Source organism: Schistocerca gregaria, chromosome 1, assembly GCF_023897955.1.
Source record: "Schistocerca gregaria isolate iqSchGreg1 chromosome 1, iqSchGreg1.2, whole genome shotgun sequence".
NCBI classification, from domain to species: Eukaryota; Metazoa; Arthropoda; class Insecta; order Orthoptera; family Acrididae; genus Schistocerca; species Schistocerca gregaria.
In genome coordinates, this window is record NC_064920.1 from 150,698,310 (window position 1) to 150,723,240 (window position 24,931).

General features: G+C 37.5%; 1 protein-coding gene across 1 annotated transcript in view; it reads right to left on the reverse strand.

Annotated features, from left to right (window-relative positions):
• Positions 1 to 6,998: 6,998 nt before the first annotated feature.
• The window catches only part of LOC126335020 (serine protease snake-like), a 126,540-nt gene continuing 108,607 nt past the window's right edge, over positions 6,999 to 24,931 (reverse strand). The window contains exons 6-7 of the mRNA XM_049997858.1: positions 9,984 to 10,126; positions 6,999 to 8,309 (exon numbers count right to left, since the gene is read on the reverse strand). Coding sequence (XP_049853815.1) covers positions 8,139 to 8,309; positions 9,984 to 10,126 — 314 coding nt within the window. The 3' untranslated portion in view covers positions 6,999 to 8,138. The remainder of the gene's footprint in view (positions 8,310 to 9,983; positions 10,127 to 24,931) is intronic.

The following is a 24,931-nucleotide window of genomic DNA, read 5'->3' on the forward strand; positions in this document are numbered from 1 at the left end:
ATCTTTTACTCATCTATAAACCCATAATGAAGTTATCTCTTACTTTAAATATTATCCATTCTCTGTAGCGTAAGTTTTCTGTATGTAATATGAATTTTGAGTGACATTATTTGAGGAATAATTTGAAAATGTAAGCTGGATACTAAATTTGACTTTCCTACAGTAGTGAGTGACCAATTATTGTAGTTATATTCTGTAGAGCATGTATTGTATTTATGGGTGCATTTTTGAGAATTACAGACATGATCATGATTTTATAAGATGTACATACGGACAATCCTAAAGATGTACATGTGCTACTAAATGGACAAGTTGCACTGTGACAAAAGACATTTTATGAAAAGTTTGTCATTACAAGATGGTGTGATGAGGTTCAGTCTCATAGTTTATGTTTGATATGATAAAGAGGTAAATGAGATCTGGGGGGTCAAATATACTGCATAATGGAATATACTGGATATACATACACATATACATATATAATTTATTTTTGTTCATTGACTTTAATCTGTATATAACTAATTATTTACAGTTTAGTTATGCTAATCTTTCTGTGGTTTTGTTTATAAATATGTTAAAGAATAGGATAAATTGTGAATGATTTTGACATATTTATACCTGATGGGACCTTAACTGTAACCTGCATGAGTACCTTAAGCAATGATTTCATCCCTGTTCCTATCTAGAGAAATGTTGCAAAATCCTTACCTGACCTGGAAGTAAAATTAAAAAACTGTAAAACTAATAGTAGATTGTGCTACTGCAGTGTAGAGACTGCTAGGAAACGAGGGGTCACAGACACAAGACGGACAGTGCAAAAGGACTGCCAATACCTTAAGATGTGCAATGTGTACCAGTGACTGAAATGACAGCTAAGAAAAAAAAATTTGATAGTGTATATGTATTTAGCAGCCATTCAGAAAAGTAATACTCATACGAGTGGCTCGGGGAGGGGGGCGTGTGTATAAAGATACAGCCTTCCCCATGATTATAATGAAGTGACTGATACCACCTTTTTTATATGCAACTGGTTAGTTATCAGATGATACTGTGCTTCCTAAGGCCTTGTATGTGTATCTTTATAGGTATTAACCTATCCAATTTGCTAAAACACTGAATATTTTTGTGAAAACATATAGAATATTCTGGATGGATGCATATTGTCATTAATTGTCAATAGATTGTTGTCATTAACAAAATTATGTACAAATGCTAAATAACTAATGCCTCTAATTACCATAATTGCACTTGATTAATGAGTCAACATGGAAAACCACAGTATCTTGAGAAACAGATTAACAGTTATTACCAAGCGATGTATTTTCATTTGTTATCTATTTTTATGTTCTCCTCAGTAATTAATATTCTTTTTAATTACATTTCTAATTAAACCCTCCAATTGTTTACATCACACAACTTTTCAATTTCCAGAATTTGAGGCCTTATTTGTGCATTTTATGTATGTAATCAGATAAAGCTTGAGTTCTGTACTGCCTCTGAATGTTAGTAACCAAATCCAAATGGTAATTAGTTATGTAACTAAAATAATACAAGAGACATTATTGTAATAATGTTCAGATTGATTTTTTTATGGAAAACTAGAGATATTCCTACAAAAAATTAAGTCATTTGATTTGTATTTTATACCTTATTTGGCTGCAACATCAGTTTCTTTACGTTTTGTAAATTTTAATTGCAACATCAAAATTGTACAAAATTAATAATGGGTTATTTTGAAATTTATTGTTAAAATTCTATATAAAATGACGCAGTGATGCTGCACGAAGGTCAGTCAGTCAGTGTTTTGGTAACAAGTGGAGTGTGTAGTTAGGTTGTCAATAAATTTTGTGAACCTTGAAACTTTTGTTTTCAGTCATCAATGAATCCCAGGCAAATGAAATGTAGCTCAAGTGCTAACAATCTGAGGATAACATTACAACCAACCCCAGTGACTACCGAGTGGGAGCTCATTAGTTCCAAGAAAACATTGTAGATGGTGTGATACAGCATAGATCAATAGTTTTGACAGTAGAACTTTACAGAAACATGAGAAGTCATATAATGTCACCGAAAAAGAATTGTTTGCAGTCCATTGAGCTTTCACTAAATTCAAGAATTATTTATTAGGACATTGAGTAGTAGTACACAGACCATAAGGTTTTAATTTATATACAAGAGTGCAATTTGCATCACAGCAGGATAACAATGTGGGCACTATTCCTCCAGCAGTTTGATTATACAGTAAAGTATATAAAAGGTGAAGAAAATCTAATTCCTAATGCTCTATCAAGATTGTCAATGGGAGGAGAAGGTGAAAATAACAGTGATGAGAGTGAAAGTGAATTACGGATTATGTATCTAAAAGGGGTGAATGGTGAGAATAAAATCAGGAAATTTTGTAATGACATCCGTAGATATCAGAACCATGATTCCAACTGGAAGTTAGTTAAAAGCTATCTGGGTAAGAGAGGATATGAGGAAGTAGAGCAATATTATAAAGTGCACAAGGGTATACTTTTTAGAAGATACAGTGCAGACAGTGACGTTTGGAGGTTGTGCTGGCAAGAGCAGTATATTGAAGTATTGATTAAGTATGCATATGAGAGTTTAAGACATTGTGGGACACAGAAATGTATCCAAAAGATCTAACAAAATGTGTACTTTTACAACATTGCCAGGAGTGTGAGGAAGCAATTACCTACACGTGACAGGGCCAGAGGTTAAAAGTTAGTAATCAAACCTGCAAAGGATATATGCAAAACATCTTGCCAAAAGAATAACTACAACTTGTAGCAGTTGATCTTTACGGGTCATTGCCTAAGGCTAAAGAAGGATTTTGTTACATATTTGTCATGGTGGATCTTTTTACAAAATTCATTAAACTATATCCATTGAAGAAAGCATCAAGTAAGAGCATCATTTTGAAAATTAGAAGAGACTGTTTCACAAAGGTAGCAAAACTGAAGAGCATACTTTATGACAATGGAGCACAATTTACTTCTAAACTTTGGAAAACATTTGTTGAGGATGAGAACGTGAATCACATTCTGATATCGGCTTACCACATGTCAAACAATCTGGCTGAACATTACATGAGAAATAGGGAGATTATTTAGAACTTATTGCAACAAAGATCTTGTAATTGGATAGAGTATGTAGACAGCTTTGAATATATACTGAATAGCTTACAGAATTTTTCTACTGGATTTTGCCCAAATGAAATAATGTATCACAAGAAACCACCAAATCTGATCAATGAATGAATTGAATTCCCAGCATGTAAAGCTATGAGTCTGTAGGAAAGAGAAGAAATAGTCAGTAATGAAACAACAAGGGGAACTGATGGAAAACAAACATGATAAGAAGTTAAAAACTACGATTTTTAAAATTGATTATCTGGTCCTGGTGAAGACAAATGAAAAATATAAGTCTATAAACAATGAATTAAATACTTTTACATCTATATTGCTCCATTCAAAATTCAGTCTATGCCACACCCACATGCTTACAGGTTAGTATATCCTAAATCTGGATGGTTATTTGTTTTACGTATTATAACTGATCTGAAACCCTATTTATGAACATAAATAAATATTCAAATAACTTTTTAAAACTGCCCTGAATATATTTTCACACACAAACTCTACGTACCACATTCACAAGATTTACAGTACCTGGCACGCATACATTTTTTGCACAATTCACAATATGCATCTGGTCATAGCGAGATTGAGTATTGTAGTCTCCAAATCCTCCAAAAATAAACAAAAAATATACCTATTCAAAAAAGAAGATTAAAAATCACTTGACACCTTCCAGAGAGAGAATCTCCACTCCTTTCGAATTAATGATATAAGTGCTTGAATTCAGATAAATAGCATCAGCAGCAATTTAGAGATTTATACTAAATAAATTAACAAATGGTGGACCTGATCCTCCTTAGTGCACAAAACGGGTCAGAAAACTATTGCATAAACAATGAAACAAACATGGCAAATTTAGCCAGATGTAAAATCCCCAAGATTGGCAATCTTTTACAGAAGCTCGAAATTTAGCTCAGACTTTAATGCAAGATGCCTATAACAGTTTCCACAACAAAACTTTGTCTCGAACCTGGCAGAAAATCCAAAGAGATTCTGGTTGTATGGAAGTATGTTGGCGGCAAGAAACAATCAATGCCTTCTCTGCATGAAAGCAATGGAGATACTATCCAAGACAGTGCTGCCAAAGCAGAGTCACTAAACACAGCCTTCCAAAATGCCTTCACAAAAGAAGAGGAAGCAAATATTCCAGAATTCGAATCGAGAACAACTGCCAACATGAATAACATGAAGTAAATATCCTTGGAGTTGTGAAGCAACTTAAATCACTTAATAAAAGAAAGTCTTCTAGACCAGACGGTATACCAAATATGTTCCTTTCAGAGTATGCTGATGCATTAGTTCCATGCTTGATTATCATATACAACCATTTGCTCAACAAAAGATCCATACCCAAAGACTGAAAAGTTCTATGGGTCACACCAATATGCAAGAAAGGTAGTAGGAGTAATCCACTTAATTACAGGCCCATACCATTAACGTAGATATGCAGCAGGATTCTGGAACATATATTGTGTTCGAACATTATGAATTACCTCAAAGAAAATGGACTATTGACACACAGTCAACATGGGTTTAGAAAACATCGTTCTTGTGAAACACAACTAGCTCATTATTCGCATGAAGTGTTGAGTGGGGATTTCAGTTTCATTCTGTATATCTGGTTTTCCAGAAGGCTTTTCACACTCTACCAGTCAAGCAGCTTATAGTGAAATTACATGCTTGTGATATAACATCTCAGTTATGTGACTGGATTTGCGGCTTCCTGTCAGAGAAGTCACGGTTCATAGTAATTGATGGAAAGTTATTGAGTAAAACAGAAATGATTTCTGGCATTCCCCAAGGTAGTGTTATAGGCCCTTTGCTGTTCCTTATCTATGTAAACAATTTGGGAGACAATCTGAGCACCCATCTTAGGCTGCTTGAGATGACGCTGTCATTCATTGACTAATAAAGTCATCACAAGACCAAAAAAATCTGAAAAATTATTTAGAAAAGATATCTGAATGGTGTAAACATTGGCCGTTGACCCTAAATAACAAAAAGTGTAAAGTCATCCACATGAGATCTAAAAGGAATCCATTAAAGTTTGGTTACACGATAAATCAGTCAAATATAAAGACTGTAAATTCAACTAAATACCTAGGAAGTACAATAACAAACAACTTACATTGGAAGCAACATGTAGAAAATGTTGTGGGGAAGGATAACCAAAGACTGCATTTCATTGGCAGGACACTTAGAAAATGTAACAGATCTACTAAGGAGACTGCCTACATAACACTTGTCTGTCCTCCTTTAGAATACTGCTACATGGTGTGGGATCCTTATCAGATAGGACTGACAGAGTACATTAAAAAAAGTTCAAAGAAGGGCAGCACATTTTGTATTATCATGAAATATGGGTGAGTGTGTCACTGAAATTATACAGGATTTGGGCTGAACATCATTAAAAGAAAGATGTCTTTCGTTGCAATGGAATCTTCTCATGAAATTACAATCACAGACTTTCTCCCCCGAACGCGAAAATATTTTGTTGACACCGATCTACATTGGGAGTAATGACCACCACTACAAAATAAGGGGAATCAGAGCTCGTATGGAAAGATATAGGTGTTCGTTCTTTCCACACACTATACGAGACTGGAATAATAGAAGATTATGAAGGTGGTTTGATGAACCCTCTGCCAGGCACTTAAATGTGATTTGCAGAGTATCCATGTAGATGTAGATGTAGATGGTTTCTTTCAGATCTCAATACAGACACATAGCTATTAATTAATTAGTGTGCACTGGATTGCTTATTAATAATCATCCTTGACCCCACGACCTTTTATTGTTGCCACAGATGTTATTGCTATCATGTGGGCAAAGAGCACGCCCTTATACTATTTAAAAATTAGCACCACAATTTATGTAAGTAGTAACTTGTAAATAACTCTTGTAAATATTAAGGATAAAAGAAAATTTTAAATAGTAGTTACTATATATTTTATGAATACGCTTTAAGTTATTTTTAGGTGAAGCCACATACAGATGGGCTACGATAGCTTTCCTCTAAAACTTAAAGATTTAGTGACCTACGCAGAGGACATTGCATGTTTGTTCTAAAATGAGATTTTTTTTCAGGATGCTATAAATATTACTTTTCTACAACTGTTATTTTCATGGAGGTGGAGATGTAGCAGTCATGAGGGTAACAAAGTATGTCCTACTCACAATACTGGAGTTATTCAAATCTGTATTTACATGTACCTTAAAAATCATAAATTAAAAATAAATGACATATGAACTTAGATGTCTATATGTATCAATCTATCAGTCCAACAAACAGGTCAAAGTGACTATACAGAACTTAGTTTGTTGAAACAGGTCATCACAATAAATGTAAAACAGTGATCTTGGCTGTTTGAAGTTGTAATTCTGTTTCAATATAAAATGATATTTTTTTCTTAATTTTATTCTTTGTTTCATAATAAAATATTTCTAAACAAATGGAAGATAAGAACATTCATTTTCTGACAACTAAATAAAAGCAATGATAATCTACAGTGTTAAATAATGTTTGATAACTGTATTCATATGTAATGAAAAGCTACTATAATTTGTTGAAACAGTAGACAATCTGGCAGATAAGAAGTACCATCAGGATTTTAAGATGTGGCCTTTTAATTTGTTCCCTCTGCTTGGATTGCCTTATGTTTATGAGGAAGTCTGGTGATTTGATTTATTCTGAATAATAATTAATTATTTGAAACTGTGTCTACAATTAATGTAGTCTACTATAGATTACTCACATATGTTTTCATGTTGCATATTTTCTACCCTAGAAAAGCTCTTTTCAGGCAGGGTAACATATATTGTTTGAAAGTCATCAGACCAACCATACAGCACATCTTGCTGTTTAAGTATTTTATTTCACATAGAGCATGCATTTTTTAAATATGAAATACAACCAGAATTACTACCATAACTTAGGTTTGAACAAAATTAAAACTTTTCATGGTCAGTCTGCTTATCAAGCAATAGTGTGTTCATCCACACCCATGAACTAATACACTCATCAGTAAAGTGATTGCTATTATATTTTTCAGGAAAACAAGTCAGTATTTAACAAATTAATTAATAATTTGATCTGTAGGATTAAATTTGATATATCAGCCATAATTTTTGTAGTCTGTCCTTTAGAAACTGAATCTATCTGTATTCACAGCATACTGTTGAGCAGGTTTATCTATTTCTACCATTTTCATTTGATCTTTGATACCAGACAAAGGATACACTACACTCTGATTACATTCGTGATCAATTTATATTCAGGAATGAAGTGAGGAGAACATTTGCAGCCACAAATTACAGTACAACTCTTGAAGTGTATTAATTCATTTGTCTTGTACAACTACTGACCTGCTTCATGGGACATAAATAGCTTTGTGTATCAATTGGTGCAACTGCTATTGTATTTACATGCAGCTGGCTGGTTGGCAACTTTCAGAACACTGCTAGAATGCTGGCTGCAAGTAAACAAAACCCTAAATGATCTGTTACATGCACTACCTTATATCCTTACATAATGATTCTTGGCCACAACCCCTCTCTCCACAACAACTTTTTCAAGTCAGAAAAAATTTAAAATCTTAAGAACTGTTATGACAATATGGCAGAAATACCATGGCCATGGAACAAAACCAACTTTGTTCCTTCCTTCCAGAACCATTGAAAATTTGTGACAGTGAAAAACTGAACAGGAAGAACAAATATATTTGTGTTATGGATATTAGGTGGAACTGTTTTTTCTATTCTTCTTTGTCATATTGGCTCGCTTGTAATAATTTCCTAGTCATAAATGCAAAATTTGCATTTTCTTCTGTATTCCAACAATGCTTTCTCTACTTCTTATGTTCTCTCATTCTCTCTTTCATCTGTGATTTCTTGAAATATTAAACTGTACAGTGAATCAATGAGTGCAGTGAAGTGTAGGGTACTAGTTTTCATATAAATCTGAATAATATTATCTCTCAAACAGACTGATTATATTTAAGGCCAAACAATTGACTCAATCCATGGTAAGTATTCAGCAATGCTTGTATACATGGAAGGTTGGCCTGGCAACCCGCAGGGCACCAATCCCCACGAAGTTAATCCAGCAACACTGAACTGACAGTGAGGCTTGTCAAGCCGAACTTGAAGTGGACCTCCAGAATCACCCTGGAACAAAATGCAATGGAAGGGGTAACATAAAAAATGACTTCCAAACCTGAAAATAATTAACATTCACAAAAATTAAATACAAAGGTCATTACATTCTTCATATTTGGTTAAAGACTTAATATCTCATATTTGTGGAGTAACTTCTAAGCTTACAGCTCTTCCATATATTGTGGAAAGTGCCACGTGATTATGGGCAAGTAATGCAAATGAAACTACTTCGGCTTTCTGCTCTTTTTTATAATGTGCTCATTTATTTAATTAGCAGCTTATGATGTACATCTATGGAGTAAGTCCAAGTACACCACAGGTGCAACCAAAACAGAGGGGTATCTGTTGAGAGGCCAGACAAACTTGTGGTTCCTGAAGAGGGCAGCAGCCTTTTCAGTAGTTGCAGGGGCAATAGTCTGGATGATTGACTGATCTGGCCTTGTAACAATAACCAAAACGGCCTTGCTGTGCTGGTACTGGAACGGTTGAAAGCAAGGGGAAACTACAGCTGTAATTTTTCCCGAGTGCATGCAGCTTTACTGTATGGAGAGCTGCATCAAACCAGTCTCAGGACTGAAGACCATAAGAAGAACAACAACAACAACAACAACAACAGTTTTCCTAAGTTAACTAACAAATTTGAGCCACAACATTTCTGAAAATTAACATCATAGTTACAAAATTTTAGATACTGTAAACTGAATGGATTTTATGAGGCATAGATAGTCTATGTACCTAAATTACAGAACATTTAATTGCAATAATTCTATGCTATGGGTCCATCATTTTATATACATGGTATAACACAGTCACATAGCACATACATATTCTAGATCCCATTCTGTTTGCATTTATAAAAAAATTAACAGCAATAGCACTGTAGAAAAATAAAATCTTTAGATAAAAAATGCATTTTGCCAAACCCATTTTGAGACACATTGTACATCAATATAATCAAAAAGGTTTCTGACAAATTTGCAACCAGAAAGTTGAGTAACTTGCTGAAAAATTTAACACTTATTTGACAGAAATTTTATAATAGCAGTAACACAGATAATTTCAAAACAGTTCATGACATTTCTCATGTTTACTACTGCAGTAGTGTAGGACTACTTCAGTGACATATGGCAACATGTGGGGAATTAGAGGGAACCCCCCTTATTACACCACCGAGCGAGGTCGCGCAGTTGTTAGCACACTGGACTCGCATTTGGGAGGACGATGGTTCAATCCCGTCTCCGGCCATCCTGATTTAGGTTTTCTGTGATTTCCCTAAATCGTTTCAGGCAAATGCCGGGATGGTTCCTTTGAAAAGGGCACGGCCGATTTCCTTCCCAATCCTTCCCTAATCCAAGCTTGCGCTCCGTCTCTAATGACCTCGTAGTCGTCGGGACGTTAAACACTAGCCACCACCACCACCCCTTATTACACCATTCTTCTCATAAATCTTTCAATTGCCTAGATTCACATTTGTAAGCCCATACTTTGATAATCATAAACATTCAAGTAAATATTAATCAAGCAGTACCAAAAAATGAGCAGTTTCTCTCTCTCTCTCTCTCTCTCTCTCTCTCTCTCTCTCTCTCTCTCTCTGTCACTCCACTCACTCCACTCACTCACTCACTCAATGTCACTGTCAATCTGTTACCAATAAATGAATGAATTTCATGTGAGCTGTCTTACACTGCAAGAGTCACGGCCACCATATTTATCTGCAGCACATATCATTGATCCATTAACTTTGATATAACTCCTAACCCGAAATGGGTCTGTTTTTTGGCACTGCAATGCAGGTATTTCAGTGACATCTACATAGCGTGCAATGCCTATGGGAAAAAAGAAAGAGAGAGTATCAATAATGCAAAATGAATTATAATTTTTAAAGGATGTATTCAAAAAGTGAACTTCCTCTTGCAGGAGTAGATTAAATCCATAGAAATTTATGAAAAGCTGTTTACATCAACTATTATTATGTCATAATTAGTCTTCACAGTTTGCCACCAGATAACTTTCTATGAATTCCAGAATACTTCCTCAGAGCAACTGTCCAACATCTTCAGGTGGTTCAACCTTGCTCATGGTTAGGTATGTTGTACCTAGCCACCAGCAAGGTTGACACACCTGAAGGTGATCGACAGTTGCTTTGATGAAATATTGTGGAACTTGCACAGCTTCATCCGGTTGCAAACCCACAAAGACTATCTGCAACATATGCACCAGGAAAAGGCTCTCTTATTTTTATGTCAGTGCAAAAATTATTTAAAGGTAGACAAGTTTATAAGTAGCCATGAAATAATTTTTTATTGATAAATTTCAAGTGTACAACTGACAAATGAAAAAGCTTCTCAATTTAAATTTTTCTTAATAATCTTATTAATGTAATTAATAAGGACACTGTAGTAATGAATGACTCTTCACATCACCGTAATGTGAAAGCTAAGGTAAAGGCAGACTCTGGGATTTGAACACACAACCTTTCAGTTTTTCAGTTCCACACTTTATCAATGGACTATGAGGCCCGAAAGGACACTTCCATCTTGTCAACACATCAGATGATTAGATTTCTGAACGATATGAAATTAAGGTGCATAATGTATAAGAATTGTTATTGAAATCACAAGCACTGTATGATGTGCCCATGTCACAGTTGCTCCATGAATTATTCATGTACAGCTAGAAGCTTAATGACTTAAATCTCTTCAGTTAAACATGGTAGTATTAGCTAATGACTATTTGGAAGTAATATTAGCACAGAAGTAAAACGGCATCTTACACTGATAATCTGGTTGAAGAAGTGCCAGTTCTGCAAGGTTTGCAGGAGAGCTCCTATGAAGTTTGGAATGTAGGAGTCGAGGTACTGGTGGAATTAAAGCTGTGAGGACAGGCCGTGAGTCATGCTTGGGTAGCTCAGTTGGTAGAGCACTTGCCCACGAAGGGCAAAGGTCCGGCATTCAATTTAAACTGCCAGGAAGTTTTAACATCAATGTTTGCCAGAGAATGCACACTTCTTGGTCGCCCTGTTGTTTCTTCTTGAGGGCAGATCCAGTCTCCTCAAAGTTATTAATCCTACATTTTATCACATGTTTCGACGGAATGGCATCATGATTTCCTAAATTATAAAAACATCGAAACTCCCTCTGCTCTGCTAACAAACTCCCATTGTTTCATAAAAACATTTTTATGGCTAACACACACGTTGTCAGTTCCACTGATCCATTATTACTGAAATGGCAGACTGTTTACTTGCTAACTGCCACAAACCCACAGTGCTGGCACCCGCCCATGGCTGTCACTACTCATTTCAAACATTTGCATTATTCTATGTCACCCTGTATCTGAAAATTATTGAACAAAGGAAATTCCAGGTGAAAATATTAACAATGTGGGAAAGAATGGGTTGCTACTTACTGTAAAAATTATAAGACACTTACACAAAGATTTTGGCCACAGCCTTCATCAGAAAAAGAGAAACACACACCATTCATACACACAAGGGAAGCACACTTCACGCTAACACAACCACCAAGTCTAGTATCTCGGACCAGAATGAGACTACTGTCTGGGATGGAGGCAGCAGTCTGGATGGGCTGAGGAAGAGGAAGGGATAGTAGGGTCTCCTCTGCCAATGAACCTTACCACTTTCCCACCTTCTCTCCTTTTTTTTTGCTCCTTCTTACCCACCCCCTACCCACAGCCTCCTGATGTTGTGCCTGTTCACATCCTAGTCCCTGCACACTCCGCCAGACGATTCCTCTCCCTCGCCCCCCCTCCACCCCCTACTATCCCCTCCCCTATTTTGCCCTCTCCAGGTTGCTGCTTCTGTCCTACATTATAGCTGAATTTTGACCTGAGCTGCAAGAGTTGGCGATCTTGTGTGTATGAGGTGTGCTTGCTTGTGTATATGAAAGCTGTGTGTTTCTCTTTTACTGATGAAGGCTGTGGCCAAAATCTTTGTGTAAGTGTCTTAATTTGCCTGCCTGCAGCTTAACATGTTATCTTCATGGTACATAGCGATCTATCCTTTCCTACATTGTTGAGTATTATTGAGTCATTTTTCTGCTCCAAAATGTTTCATCTTCTACAACAATCTCTGAAATAATGAGAAGGTTACAATTTATGAACTTAAATTAAGAAGAATATTATATCTTAGTTGTGCTATCTTCACCAAGAAATGTTAAATTCATTTCAAAAGTAAAACAATTTGAAACAAATTTGTCACAGATTTGAAACAGGACATTCTAAATTTACAGAAATTCAATTCCAAAGATACCTATACCTTTTCTCTCATCCAGAAATTATCTCAACATTATAATTCCGCGTTTGCAATGCTACATTACCACTTTTAGAAACAAAGTTCACTTTAAATCAGTCTTCAACAATTTCTCTCTCTCTCTCTCTCTCTCTCTCTCTCTCTCTCTCTCTCTCTCTCTCTCACACACACACACACACACACACACACACACACACACACACATTTGTTAAGTGTGAACTGTAACCATAGATTGGCTAGAAATTCGCAGCTTGTTTCAAAGCAGACACTTTTTTTCTCTTTACGTAAGATGATAAGTGGCATCTTTCTGTTGTGCATATAAAGTAAATATAGTGTAACTAACAAACAACCACTTTATGTGAGATAGGTTATGGCACTTCACAGAAGCAGCTTATTATTACTGAATCTCTGTAGTCTAGCAAATTTTTATCTATTTGATATCTTCTTAGGTTTCATATCACAATAAAATCTACATGAGAATGGGTTAATAATGGACAAGGAATACTTCTGCATTTAGTATTTAATACGTGAAAACTGGACTTTGCAACTGGATATATATTTAGGAGTGATCACTGGAAAATGGAGCCTTTAGTTTGGATTAATAACTTTAATCACAGTTTAACTAAATTATACATATGTGTTTCAGAATGATAATGAGAAAAACTATAAAAGAGTTTGGAAAGAGGAAATTTTCTGAAGTTGAGCATATCTTTTCAAAAAATAAGACCCATGATTTTTTGTCAGACTTTTAAAAGCAATGTAAAGGATACCACACCCCAAATGCTGCAGAAACAGCTGACAGAAGTTTTAGGGAAAAATATTAAGAAAGTCCGCCCTGATAGCTGAGTGGTCAGTGCGGTGGTCTGTCATGCTAAGGGTCCCGGGTTCGATTCCTGGCTGGGCCAGAGATTTTCGTCATTCAGGGACTGGGTATTGTGTTGTCCTCATTATCATTTCATCATCACCAGTGGAAGACAATGGGGAACCACCACGGGAATAGGCAGAACACAAAGTTTTTCCAAGGTAGAATATTAAAAAAACTGGTTTGAAGTCCTCAGAAAATACGACAAAAATGCAAAGTGTACAGGTGAAAGTGTTCTGGAAAGAGAGAGGAGAACAACGAACAAGGAACTGAAAGTGGTTCATGGGCCTTATTTAGCCCATCTAAGAAGCAACAGGGATGGAGGATGGGGAAAAGAAAGCCTTGCTTGAGATTTTGCCATGGTTGCAGAACATCAAGGCAGTGTTTCCTTTTTATTATTAGTTACATCTAACAATAAATGCAGCTGTAGCACTTTTGGTGGTTATCATCATTGACAGGTGCTCTGCCATAGAGGCATGACCAAGTGTGAGCTCAATATAGTCCATCTTACCTTCTTCCGGCACCCTTCAGTTTCAGCAATAAGACTAATTTACTTCAGTATTACCTGTAGCATCTTCTCCATCATTATACCTTTTATCCATTCACACTTTCTACCAAAGCATCCTCTTAGGATGTAGCTATTACTTTGAGTGAAGATAGAACTGCTGTGATGTCCGGAATTAAAAAAAAAAAGGGGGTGGTAATTTTTTGTTTTTTATTTTGTTGAAAGGAAAGAAAGAAAAAAGGATGAATAAAGGTGAAGGGAAGTGGTTCTATTTTTTACTGGAATGAACTTATTGATGGACATCACAAAAATTTATTTTACCTATATTTTTTTTTTACTCATCGAAGAAGACAACACAACACATATAAAAGAAATCATCACACTAATATTATCCACAGAATGATCGTTTCACAAGACACTTTCTAGCTCGACTGACTCTTAAGGCTGAACAAGACTCGACTGACTCTACTCTCTCTCTGGACCACAGTCTCTTCACGTCCCTCTGGACCAGAGATTTCAACTGTGATTAGCACGCCGATTACTTAATTAATCGTACAGCCGCTGGGCGCGTGCTTCACACGTCATTTAAATGGGGTTAAACGCACACCACGAGAGGCGTGGGCTAGCGGTGTCTTACAGGTATCGCCACACTGCATGGCTAGTGGCAGCCACATAAATAAATGGCCATAGTGAAGCCTGGTGCAAGTAGTGCTAAGGGTTGCCTGTGCGGATTTCCTGAATGGAAAATTTGTAGCAGTGCCTCTCTTTGGTGGCAGAGCCACATAGTACCAGAGGTGGAAAAACATATGAGTTACAATGGTGAGGGGTGGGGGTGAAGTATTTGTGCTGTATAGCCCCAAACTCTGTAGAATGCTGAGGGCATGTTGGGCCCACACGGGGGCATGCAGCTACAAGAAGCCTGAATAGTGATGGGACATGGGTTGCAGAGATGGAGAGGAGGGTGTCAGATGCTACACTGGTTTCAAGTATGGCTCGAAAAGGTGGTGATGGCCCAGTTGGAAATGCTGCTTAGGAACATCTGGCAGCACTTCCTGCTGTGGTCCATCTGATCCCGTCTGGGTGGCATTGGAAGGAAGAGTGATGAGTGCACATCTGGGGGTGGACAAGGAGAAAGGAAAGGCTCTTCAGGTGGAGTGGAGAAAGAAGGGGTTGGAGAACTAGTGGAACATCGCAAGGCATCATCACTGCAACAAGTGCACTAGAGTGTAATCGGGGACGTAGGTCGATGGCCACTACAGGCGTAGTTGGTTTTGATGATGGATGATTGTTCTGTCACATGTGTCTGAGGTGAACACACAGTGGCCCATTTGCTGGCTGATTATCATAAGATCCATTTGTCCTGATGTCTGATACTCCGCATCCACAATTGGATGCTTAGTGGCAAGTGTGGAGATGGAGTGGGCAGCCAGCTGGAATCATCAGCAGGAAGTGCTTAAGTATATGCAGCTGGTGGCCATGGATGATATCCACTTGAATCTAGTTACCTATTGGTGTAGCCCTATACTATGAAACAGGTTTAAAGCATCATCCATACAAAGTTTGTTACTATATTTATAGTTTTTATCTGCATTTTAAAAAGCACGGTCAAGTCTCTCACCTTCTTCTTAGGACTGGGGGTGGAAGGGTGCTGACAGGACAAGTTGAATAGCATTCTGTTAGCAGAAAGTGGCACAAAGTTGTGTTTGGATCTGGCACCTGTTACCTGACTGTCATACAGGGAAGGCCTTTTAGGTGAAGACTCTAGTGAGAGCCTTTATGGTGGCCTCTGTACTGGTGGTACAACAGCTAACAATATAAGGAAACCAAAAATTAATAAAAACTTTGAACATAGCTGCTAAGGTTCAGTGACCATGTCAGAATTATATTGTAACAAATAAGACTTCTGTCACAAATATTAAGTCAAAATTGACCTGGTTTTTGACGCTACTATGAGTGTCGTCTTTAGAATTAGACTAACTGTACTAAAACATTAGGTATATAGTACATTAATAAAATTATAGTTTGTACTGATTTGATAAGTACTTACAAGTCACATATTACATAATTAATGCAAAATCTCATATAAAGATGTGAAACAAATACTAACAAAGAGATACAGGGGCTGGCCAGAACTTACCTCAGCTCAGTACAGCTGATAGATACACAAAAACCAACCGAAAATTTACGTTCCTAGCTTTTGGAATAAATGTTCCTTCATCAGGGAGGAGAGAGGGGAAAGAAAGGGAAGAAGGCAAAGTGGATTTAGTTACTCACAACCCAGGTTATGAAGCAACCCTCCCTGTTTTCCTTTTCCTGTTGCTTCATAACCTGGGTTGTGAGTAACTAAATCCCCTTTCCCTTCTTCCCTTTCTTTCCCCTCTCTCCTCCCTGATGAAGGAACATTTATTCCAAAAGCTAGGAACGTAAATTTTCGGTTGTTTTTTGTGTATCTATTGGCTGTACTGAGCTGTGGTAAGTACTGGCCAGCCCCTCTATCTCTTTGTTCGTATAAGTTACATATTAAAAAAGATATCAGCCGGAAAGGCGACGTCATGAACACTTGTGCGATGGGAGCCACTAAGGGCTGCTTGTATTGTGGACAAGGGTTGCAACAAGACTGAGGTGCCCACTTCAGAAAGTGGCTGAGATCTATGTGTGACTCGTCAGTATTGCATCTTTTCAAGTCAGTAAAAACTTTAATTTTATTAATGTACTATATACCTAATGTTTTAGTACAGTAGTCTAATTCTGAAGGCGACACTCATAGTAGCATCGAAACCAGGTCAATTTTGACTTAATATTTGTGACTGAGGGCTTATTTGTTACAATAAAATCCAAAAATTAATGTTTATGACTATCAGCCATATGGCGTTCAGAAAAAGGTTGTCAAAATTGAGATGAATCGTCTTGCAAGGGTGCCATGGCACTAGCCACAATGAGGTTTGGCAACATGCTGCCGCTGTGCTTCACATTTATGACAATTCTGGATGAGGTGCTTAACATGCTTGTTGATTCAAGGCCAGTAGACATAGTGAGCGGCTAGCATCTTGGTACAAGACAGATCCTAGTGACCATGGTACATGAGACTGAGAATATTGGGCCAAATGGTTCTGGAAAGACTACCTTTAGGGGTTTTTCGTCTGTCTGTACCAGTTTGTCCACAAGAGTGCACATATGACGGAGGTAAAAATAGTGCTGAAGAGGGTTGGAGTTATGACTGGGTATCTTGTTCAGTCATCTCTGCAGGAAGCAGAGAAGCAATTGTTGCAATACTGTATGTTTACTGGTGTGTCCTGAATAAAGAAAAACAGTTATCTTAAAAATGTTTTTCAAAATGTCTGATAAATATCTTAAAAAGTGCTGAATATTAAATATTCAGTGAGTTAGACTCAAATAAGTCAATTCAAAGTATAGTTGTAGGTTGTTAAGTGTGACCACAAAGTTAGGAGTAATTAAAATTGTGAAATTATGTAGGAATGTTTAACATTACAACAATGCAGTCTCAAGTAAGTACTAACTCAGCTGTGTACCTTACCTGATTCTTCTCACAGCAGCATAGTGACTTTCTTGTAGGACACCACAACATTAAACTTGAATAAAATATGACATATTAATAATGACAATATTAGTTTCAACTGCAAATGATGAATGTGGTTGTAGATTTTACCCTTTTTAATTAGGGCCTGCAGAAGTTAAAGCAAATACATGAAATATTACAAAGATCACTACCCCTCTTGAGCATCTTAGAGACAATATTCACATAATATTCAGGCAAACACTGCTTAATTTGCCAGAGCAGGTGTGATTATGTCCTACTCAGATCAGTGCTGTCACCATAAAGGATACAGAGAAAAGGCAAAAAACGTTCATACTGATAACACAAAATAAGCATTAAATTTGATCAGCAATGCCTTACAATCTACTCAGTTACAATGACTAATCATGGAACAAGTATAAAATGTAATAATATTTAAGAAAAATATTAGTTTATGATTTTGGTGCTACATTACACATGCTACCTTTTATTTAGGGTCTGGTTATGAGAAAGTAGTCCAAAGCTGCCTGGGTGTCTTGATAAATCTCTGGATTGGGACATGTTAGCAGGTGCAACATGGCATTGGCATTTGCTTGCCAACTAGCATTTTGGCAATGTATCTCACAGTTATATCTAGTGAGAAAAATAGCCCTACAGTGCAACCAGTGGGCTGTTCAATTGGGCAGCTTAGGAGCTGGGCTTGAGAGTGTTATCAAAGGCTTATAATCGGTGATTATATGTAACTTTGTTCCATAGAGAAGGACATGGATCTTTTTTTAATGCAAAATAGATTGTAAGTACCCCCTTTTTGATATGGAAATACCTCTTCTGGACAGCAATGAAAGTTTTTGAAGCATAAGGTTCAGAGCTTTCGTTGTTAAGGTGCCAAAGCCACTTTAAGACATGTCATGTTATAATGCTACAGCCTCCCCCAAGATCATAATGAAGTGTCTGATACCACCTTTTTTTAAATGCTTTCGTGTATTTATTGTTCGATTCAGTGCCTCCAAGGGCTTTTTTATGTGTATTTTTATAGGTGTCGCTCAGTTCAATTCAGCAAAATACCCATTCTTCTTTGTAAACACCTATAGAATATTCTGGAATGGCTTAAATTCTCATGATTGTTGTCATTAACAAAAAATATAGACAAATGCCAAATAGAATATCAAATCATGAACTGAAGTAAGCCGGCCGCGGTGGTCTCGCGGTTCTAGGCGCGCAGTCCGGAACCGTGCGACTGCTACGGTCGCAGGTTCGAATCCTGCCTCGGGCATGGATGTGTGTCATGTCCTTAGGATAGTTAGGTTTAAGTAGTTCTAAGTTCTAGGGGACTAATGACCACAGCAGTTGAGTCCCATAGTGCTCAGAGCCATTTGAACCATTTGAACTGAAGTAATAAATATTTAGCAACAAATATTAAGAGGCTGTGGGAATGTTGGCATAAATAATTGATGCCTCTAATTACCATAATTGCATCTGGTAAATTAGCTGACACAAAAAAACCTCATTCCAATTTAAAAAAATAACAACTATTATCAAGTGATGTAATTTGATTCATTATTTCTTTCTATATAATTCATTGTAATTAATGGTGCTTGTAAGTTATGCAATAATTACCTCTTGTTAGTTACACCACACTACTTTACAAAATTCCGGTATCTAAGAAAATATATGTATGTAATCTTGCAAGGCACGAGTGTATACTTTGACCAAATGTTAGGAATAAATTCCATACAGTAACTAATTATGAAATTAAGGTAAAATCAAAATACACTCTTGGAAATGGAAAAAAGAACACATTAACACCGGTGTGTCAGACCCACCATACTTGCTCCGGACACTGCGAGAGGGCTGTACAAGCAATGATCACACGCACGGCACAGCGGACACACCAGGAACCGCGGTGTTGGCTGTCGAATGGCGCTAACTGCGCAGCATTTGTGCATCGCCGCCGTCAGTGTCAGCCAGTTTGCCGTGGCATGCGGAGCTCCATCGCAGTCTTTAACACTGGTAGCATGCTGCGACAGTGTGGACGTCAACCGTATGTGCAGTTGACCGACTTTGAGCGAGGACGTATAGTGGGCATGCGGGAGGCCGGGTGGGCGTGCCGCCAAATTGCTCAACACGTGGGGCGTGAGGTCTCCACAGTACATCGATGTTGTCGCCAGTGGTCGGCGGAAGGTGCACATGCCCGTCAACCTGGGACCGGACCGCAGCAACGCACGGATGCACGCCAAGACCGTAGGATCCTACGCAGTGCCGTAGGGGACCGCACCGCCACTTCCCAGCAAATTAGGGACACTGTTGCACCTGGGGTATCGGCGAGGACCATTCGCAACCATCTCCATGAAGCTGGGCTACGGTCCCACACACCGTTAGGCCATCTTCTGCTCACGCCCCAACATCATGCAGCCTGCCTCCAGTGGTGTCGCGACAGGCGTGAATGGAGGGACGAATGGAGACGTGTCATCTTCAGCGATGAGAGTCGCTTCTGCCTTGGTGCCAATGATGGTCGTATGCGTGTTTGGCGCCGTGCAGGTGAGCACCACAATCAGGACTGTATACGACCGAGGCACACAGGGCCAACACCTGGCATCATGGTGTGGGGACCGATCTCCTACACTGGTCGTACACCTCTGGTGATCGGCGAGGGGACACTGAATAGTGCACGGTACATCCAAACCGTCATCGAACCCATCGTTCTACCATTCCTAGACCGGCAAGGGAACTTGCTGTTCCAACAGGACAATGCATGTCCACATGTATCCCGTGCCACCCAACCTGCTCTAGAAGGTGTAAGTCAACTACCCTGGCCAGCAAGATCTCCGGATCTGTCCCCCATTGAGCATGTTTGGGACTGGATGAAGCGTCGTCTCATGTGGTCTGCACGTCCAGCACGAACGCTGGTCCAACTGAGGCGCCAGGTGGAAATGGTATGGCAAGCCGTTCCACAGGACTACATCCAGCATCTCTACAATCGTCTCCATGGGAGAATAGCAGCCTGCATTGCTGCGAAAGGTGGATATACACTGTACTAGTGCCGACATTGTGCATGCTCTGTTGCCTGTGTCTATGTGCCTGTGGTTCTGTCAGTGTGATCATGTGATGTATCTGACCCCAGGAATGTGTCAATAAAGTTTCCCCTTCCTGGGACAATGAATTCACGGTGTTCTTATTTCAATTTCCAGGAGTGTAGTTGTTGAAATCAGATTGCAAATTAATTTTCACACATAAAACCAAAGATGATTATAAATATAATATGCTATTTTACATTATATGTTATAAAATGTACAAATGCAACAATATTCAGTTTAGATGAAATTGCTTTTTATTGTAAGTTACATTTTATAATAAATTAACAATGGTGACAATTGTTTAATTTGTACATAAAGTGACACACTGAGATAGGCCACTCAGGTCAGTCAGTCAGTCAGTTTTGCCTCATGAGTTTGTGCAGTTTGGTTGTCAACTAATGTCAATAAATTATTTTGTGACGCTTAAAGCTTTCATGATGTTCTTATCAATCATCAACGAACCAGGCAAATTTAAAGTTAAGTGTTAATGATACAAAGAGATTGTTGCATGTGGTGGAGTCGAGCTGGGATTGATGTTTCAAATTTATTTATTTATTTGTCCATATAAATCTCTTTTTCAGTATATACATTGTACACAGGATATTGGACAGAAAACCTTTTTAGTTATTGGTTTTTCAAACATCAAACATACATTATTTAAATTTTTATGACAAATTGGATCTATAGAGTTAATAACTTCAAATTTTTGAAATACTGTATATTTCAACTTATTTCCTACAATTAAGGAAACAAATTAAATTTTTTCTTGCATAAGATACTGTGAGATTGAATAGTAGCCGTTTTTCAGAAGGTAGGCTGTCACAGACTTTTTAAAGCTTTATAGTTCAGGAAGAGATTTTATATGTCTTGGTAATCTGTTGTAAAGTTTTGCTCCTGCATGATATACACCTTTTTGGCATAATGTGGTGTTACAATGATTAACATGTATCTCACTGTCTAACCTGGTACTGTAATCATGGACACTTTTGTTTTGAGGAAAAAGGTTTTCTTTTCTCAGTATGCTTTTTTTGATATGCATGACTACTTCCAGTATATAAATGCATGGAAGGGGTAGGATCTTTAAAGAAAGGTTTGCATGGTTTTCTGGTGCTCGCTTGTTTCATTATTCTTATAATTGCCTTTTGTCTTATGAAAACTGTTATAGCCTGGTGTACATTTCCCCAGAGAATAATTTGTGGGGAAGTTTATGGAAAGATCAAAAGGAGAAAAAAAGAAATCATTACCGCCTGGGGGAAGATCGCAAATCATCTGTTTTGGATATCATTACCTGATGTTAATGGACCAAATTCTCATACTGCACCATTGGAATTCAAATGAGTAAGTGTTCTCTCAATTTTGTAATTTTAAATAGTGTTTTGTGATGAGAACAGGAAAATGAATGAAGAGAAGCGTGAAAGCTGTGAAGCTGTAGAAAACACTTTGGACCTAGGATTGAGTATCAGTGAACTATCGTCCAGCAGTACTCCAAGTGTAGGTCAAAGTTTTTGTGGAGAGGGTTCCAGTGAAAATATCACCATGAGTACTCCAATCACACAGGGAAGAGTAGTTGCAGACAATGTGTTAATTGGTTCTCATTGTAATCTTGATGAGTTTGGATTAGGTAAATTAATGGAGGAAGAATCTATCCCTGTTAAGCACTTAAGTGATGATACTTGTACAGTTGTACTTATCAACAATTCTGATGATCATTGCAAAGATGTTGTAGATATGTCTAGTACTTGAGATGATAGCATTTGTGGTAATGTTGACAGTGAAAGTGTCAGTGGTAATAATGAACGGGAGGAAGAAATTGACGGCATGGTGTATATGGAGGTTAAAGAATATTAAAGAAGATTTAATTAATGGTGAAGAAGATTTAATTAATGGTGAAGAAGATTTTATTAATGGTGAAGAAGATTTAATTAATGGTGAAGAAGATTTAATTAATGATGAAGAAGATTTAATTAATGATGAAGAAGATGATGTCAGTAGTATTTGTGAGGAATATGAGAACCAGATTGTGCCAATGGAAACTGGGAAGGTATCATCAGATAAGGAACATGTGGAAAGCCATCATAATTTAGATGTGATGCTAGAACCTTTATGGGATACTTACAAGAGTTACAGTGACAGGGACAGGGTAAAAAGGGTCACCAAGATTATTTGTGAAGAATTGCATTCCAACTGGGAAGGTAGAACCAATCAGCAGGCTTACAGTGAGATCACTTCCAGGAAAAGTAGACAATGTTTAAAAGAGGAACATGACATCGAGCAATCCTCTCATGTATCTTTAAGGAAAATACAGAAAGTAAAAGAAACTGTGCAGGCAAAAATGGAATAATTGACTTGGACTTCAGAGAGATTGAGTGTGATTTGTTGCATGACAATGAGGAAAGCAGGAAGGAAAAAAATTTAGGTTGCCCGTATATCCATATAAATGTTGCAAATTATGAGGGAGTTTGCCTCTCAGACATTGGTAGTCCTGTTTGTGCCTTTTATGAAAAATTTAGAGACCAGATAAGGCATAGTGCTAACTTTGAAGAATATCCTGTTATTGGAATCAAAATTAAGGGATTAACTGGTAGGCACAGCAATGTTGTAAACAGGCAAGCATTAATATCTGTCACCATTAATGATGTACAGTATAACCAAGGATGTTTTGTAGTCCCTGACCTCAATGAAAATATTTTGTTTGCAATGAATTGGATACAAGAAATAAATGCAGATTTAGACTGGAGCAACAAAAGTTAAAACCTACCAACCCAAAGACAGATGTAACACACGTGACTGAACTAATCATCCAAAATTACATAGAGATCAATTTCTAATTTAGAAGAGTGATTTGTGTAAAAGAAAAGATTTGCTTTAATGAGGAAGACAATGAATAATGCAGTGAAGACAAGTATACTGAATTAGTGGCCACCAAACGAAAGGAAACTGGGAGTCTAATAAAGAATAGACAGATCAGTTAGGTAGTTTGTTGTGGGAGTACAAAGATGTGTTTAGTGAGAAATGTGGGAAAGTGAAAAACTACGAATGTAGACTTCATCTAAAACCTCATGAACCATTTTTCATCAAACCCTATGGAGTACGCATCTCAAAAAGAGAAGCAGTGGAGAAAGAACTACAAACGATGGAAGAGTGGGAAGTAACTGAAAGGTGCAATAGTGTATACAGTAACCCATTGGTGGTAGTTTCCAAATGTGATGGCGGAGTAAGAATTGTGCTTGATTCAAGACATTTAAGCAAATACCCTGAGAGGGAAACTGATCACTCTGAGAACATAGGTGAGTTATTTCAAAAATATTCAACATATGAAGTACATGTCTAGTTTAGACTTAACAGCAGATTTCGATCAGGTACCATTGGAGATTCAGTCCAGGAGGAAGATGTTATTGCTTCTGTGTTGTACCTTTTGGCCTTAATGTATCAGTTGCAGAATGTATACAAGCATTGGATATTGTTCTAGGAAAAGCAAACTAGTCCTTTATGTTGATGTCATACTTGTTACAGGAAAGAGTTGGGAAGAACATACACATTTGTTGAGTGAAGTGTGTTACAGATTGAGACAGGGGGGCATGTCATTAAAACTAGAGAAGTGCAAATTCAGGATTAAACAACTCTAATATTTAGGCCATACCATCTCAGAAGAAGTAATCTTGCCTGATGAAGGAAAACTTAAAGCCATTGCAAAATTTCCTGCATCCAAGACTAAGAAACAACTTAAATCCTTCTATGGAATTTGTGGATACTACTGTAAGTATGTCAGCAATCAAGCTTTAAGTGCACCATGTTCGAACAAGTTGTTGGAGAAGAACACCATTTGGGTATGGGACAAAGATTGTCATGAAGCATTCGACAACATCAAGAAACAGATGTGCAATGGTAAAATAGAGACCTGACTTTACAGAACCATTGTGCATTATGACTGACAGCAGTGACTATGTTTCAAGAAAAGATGGTAGATGATGTGATAGAGCATAGATCAATAGCTTTTGCCATTATAACCTTGCAAAAATATGAGATGTCATATTCTGTCACCAAAAAAGAATTGTTAGCAGTCTATTGGGCTTTCACCAAGTTCAAGAATTACTTATTAGGACATCAAGTAGTAGTACACAGACCACAAGGCTTTAATCTTTACACAAGGGAAGGGAAGGGAAAACTGTCTGGCTTGATTGCAGAAAACTTAAGGGGGGACATTGTCACAAGTGGTAAAATACCAGTGGTCGCAGGTGTCAGAGGGATGCCTTTTTTAGGACAGGGAAGGGGGATAGAAAACGAGTTTTAAGAGAGATTGGCAGACAGACTCACTTTAAGAAAATAGATGAACAGAAGTCAGATTTTAGCATACAGCCTGCATTTCAACAATGTTTAACAGGAAG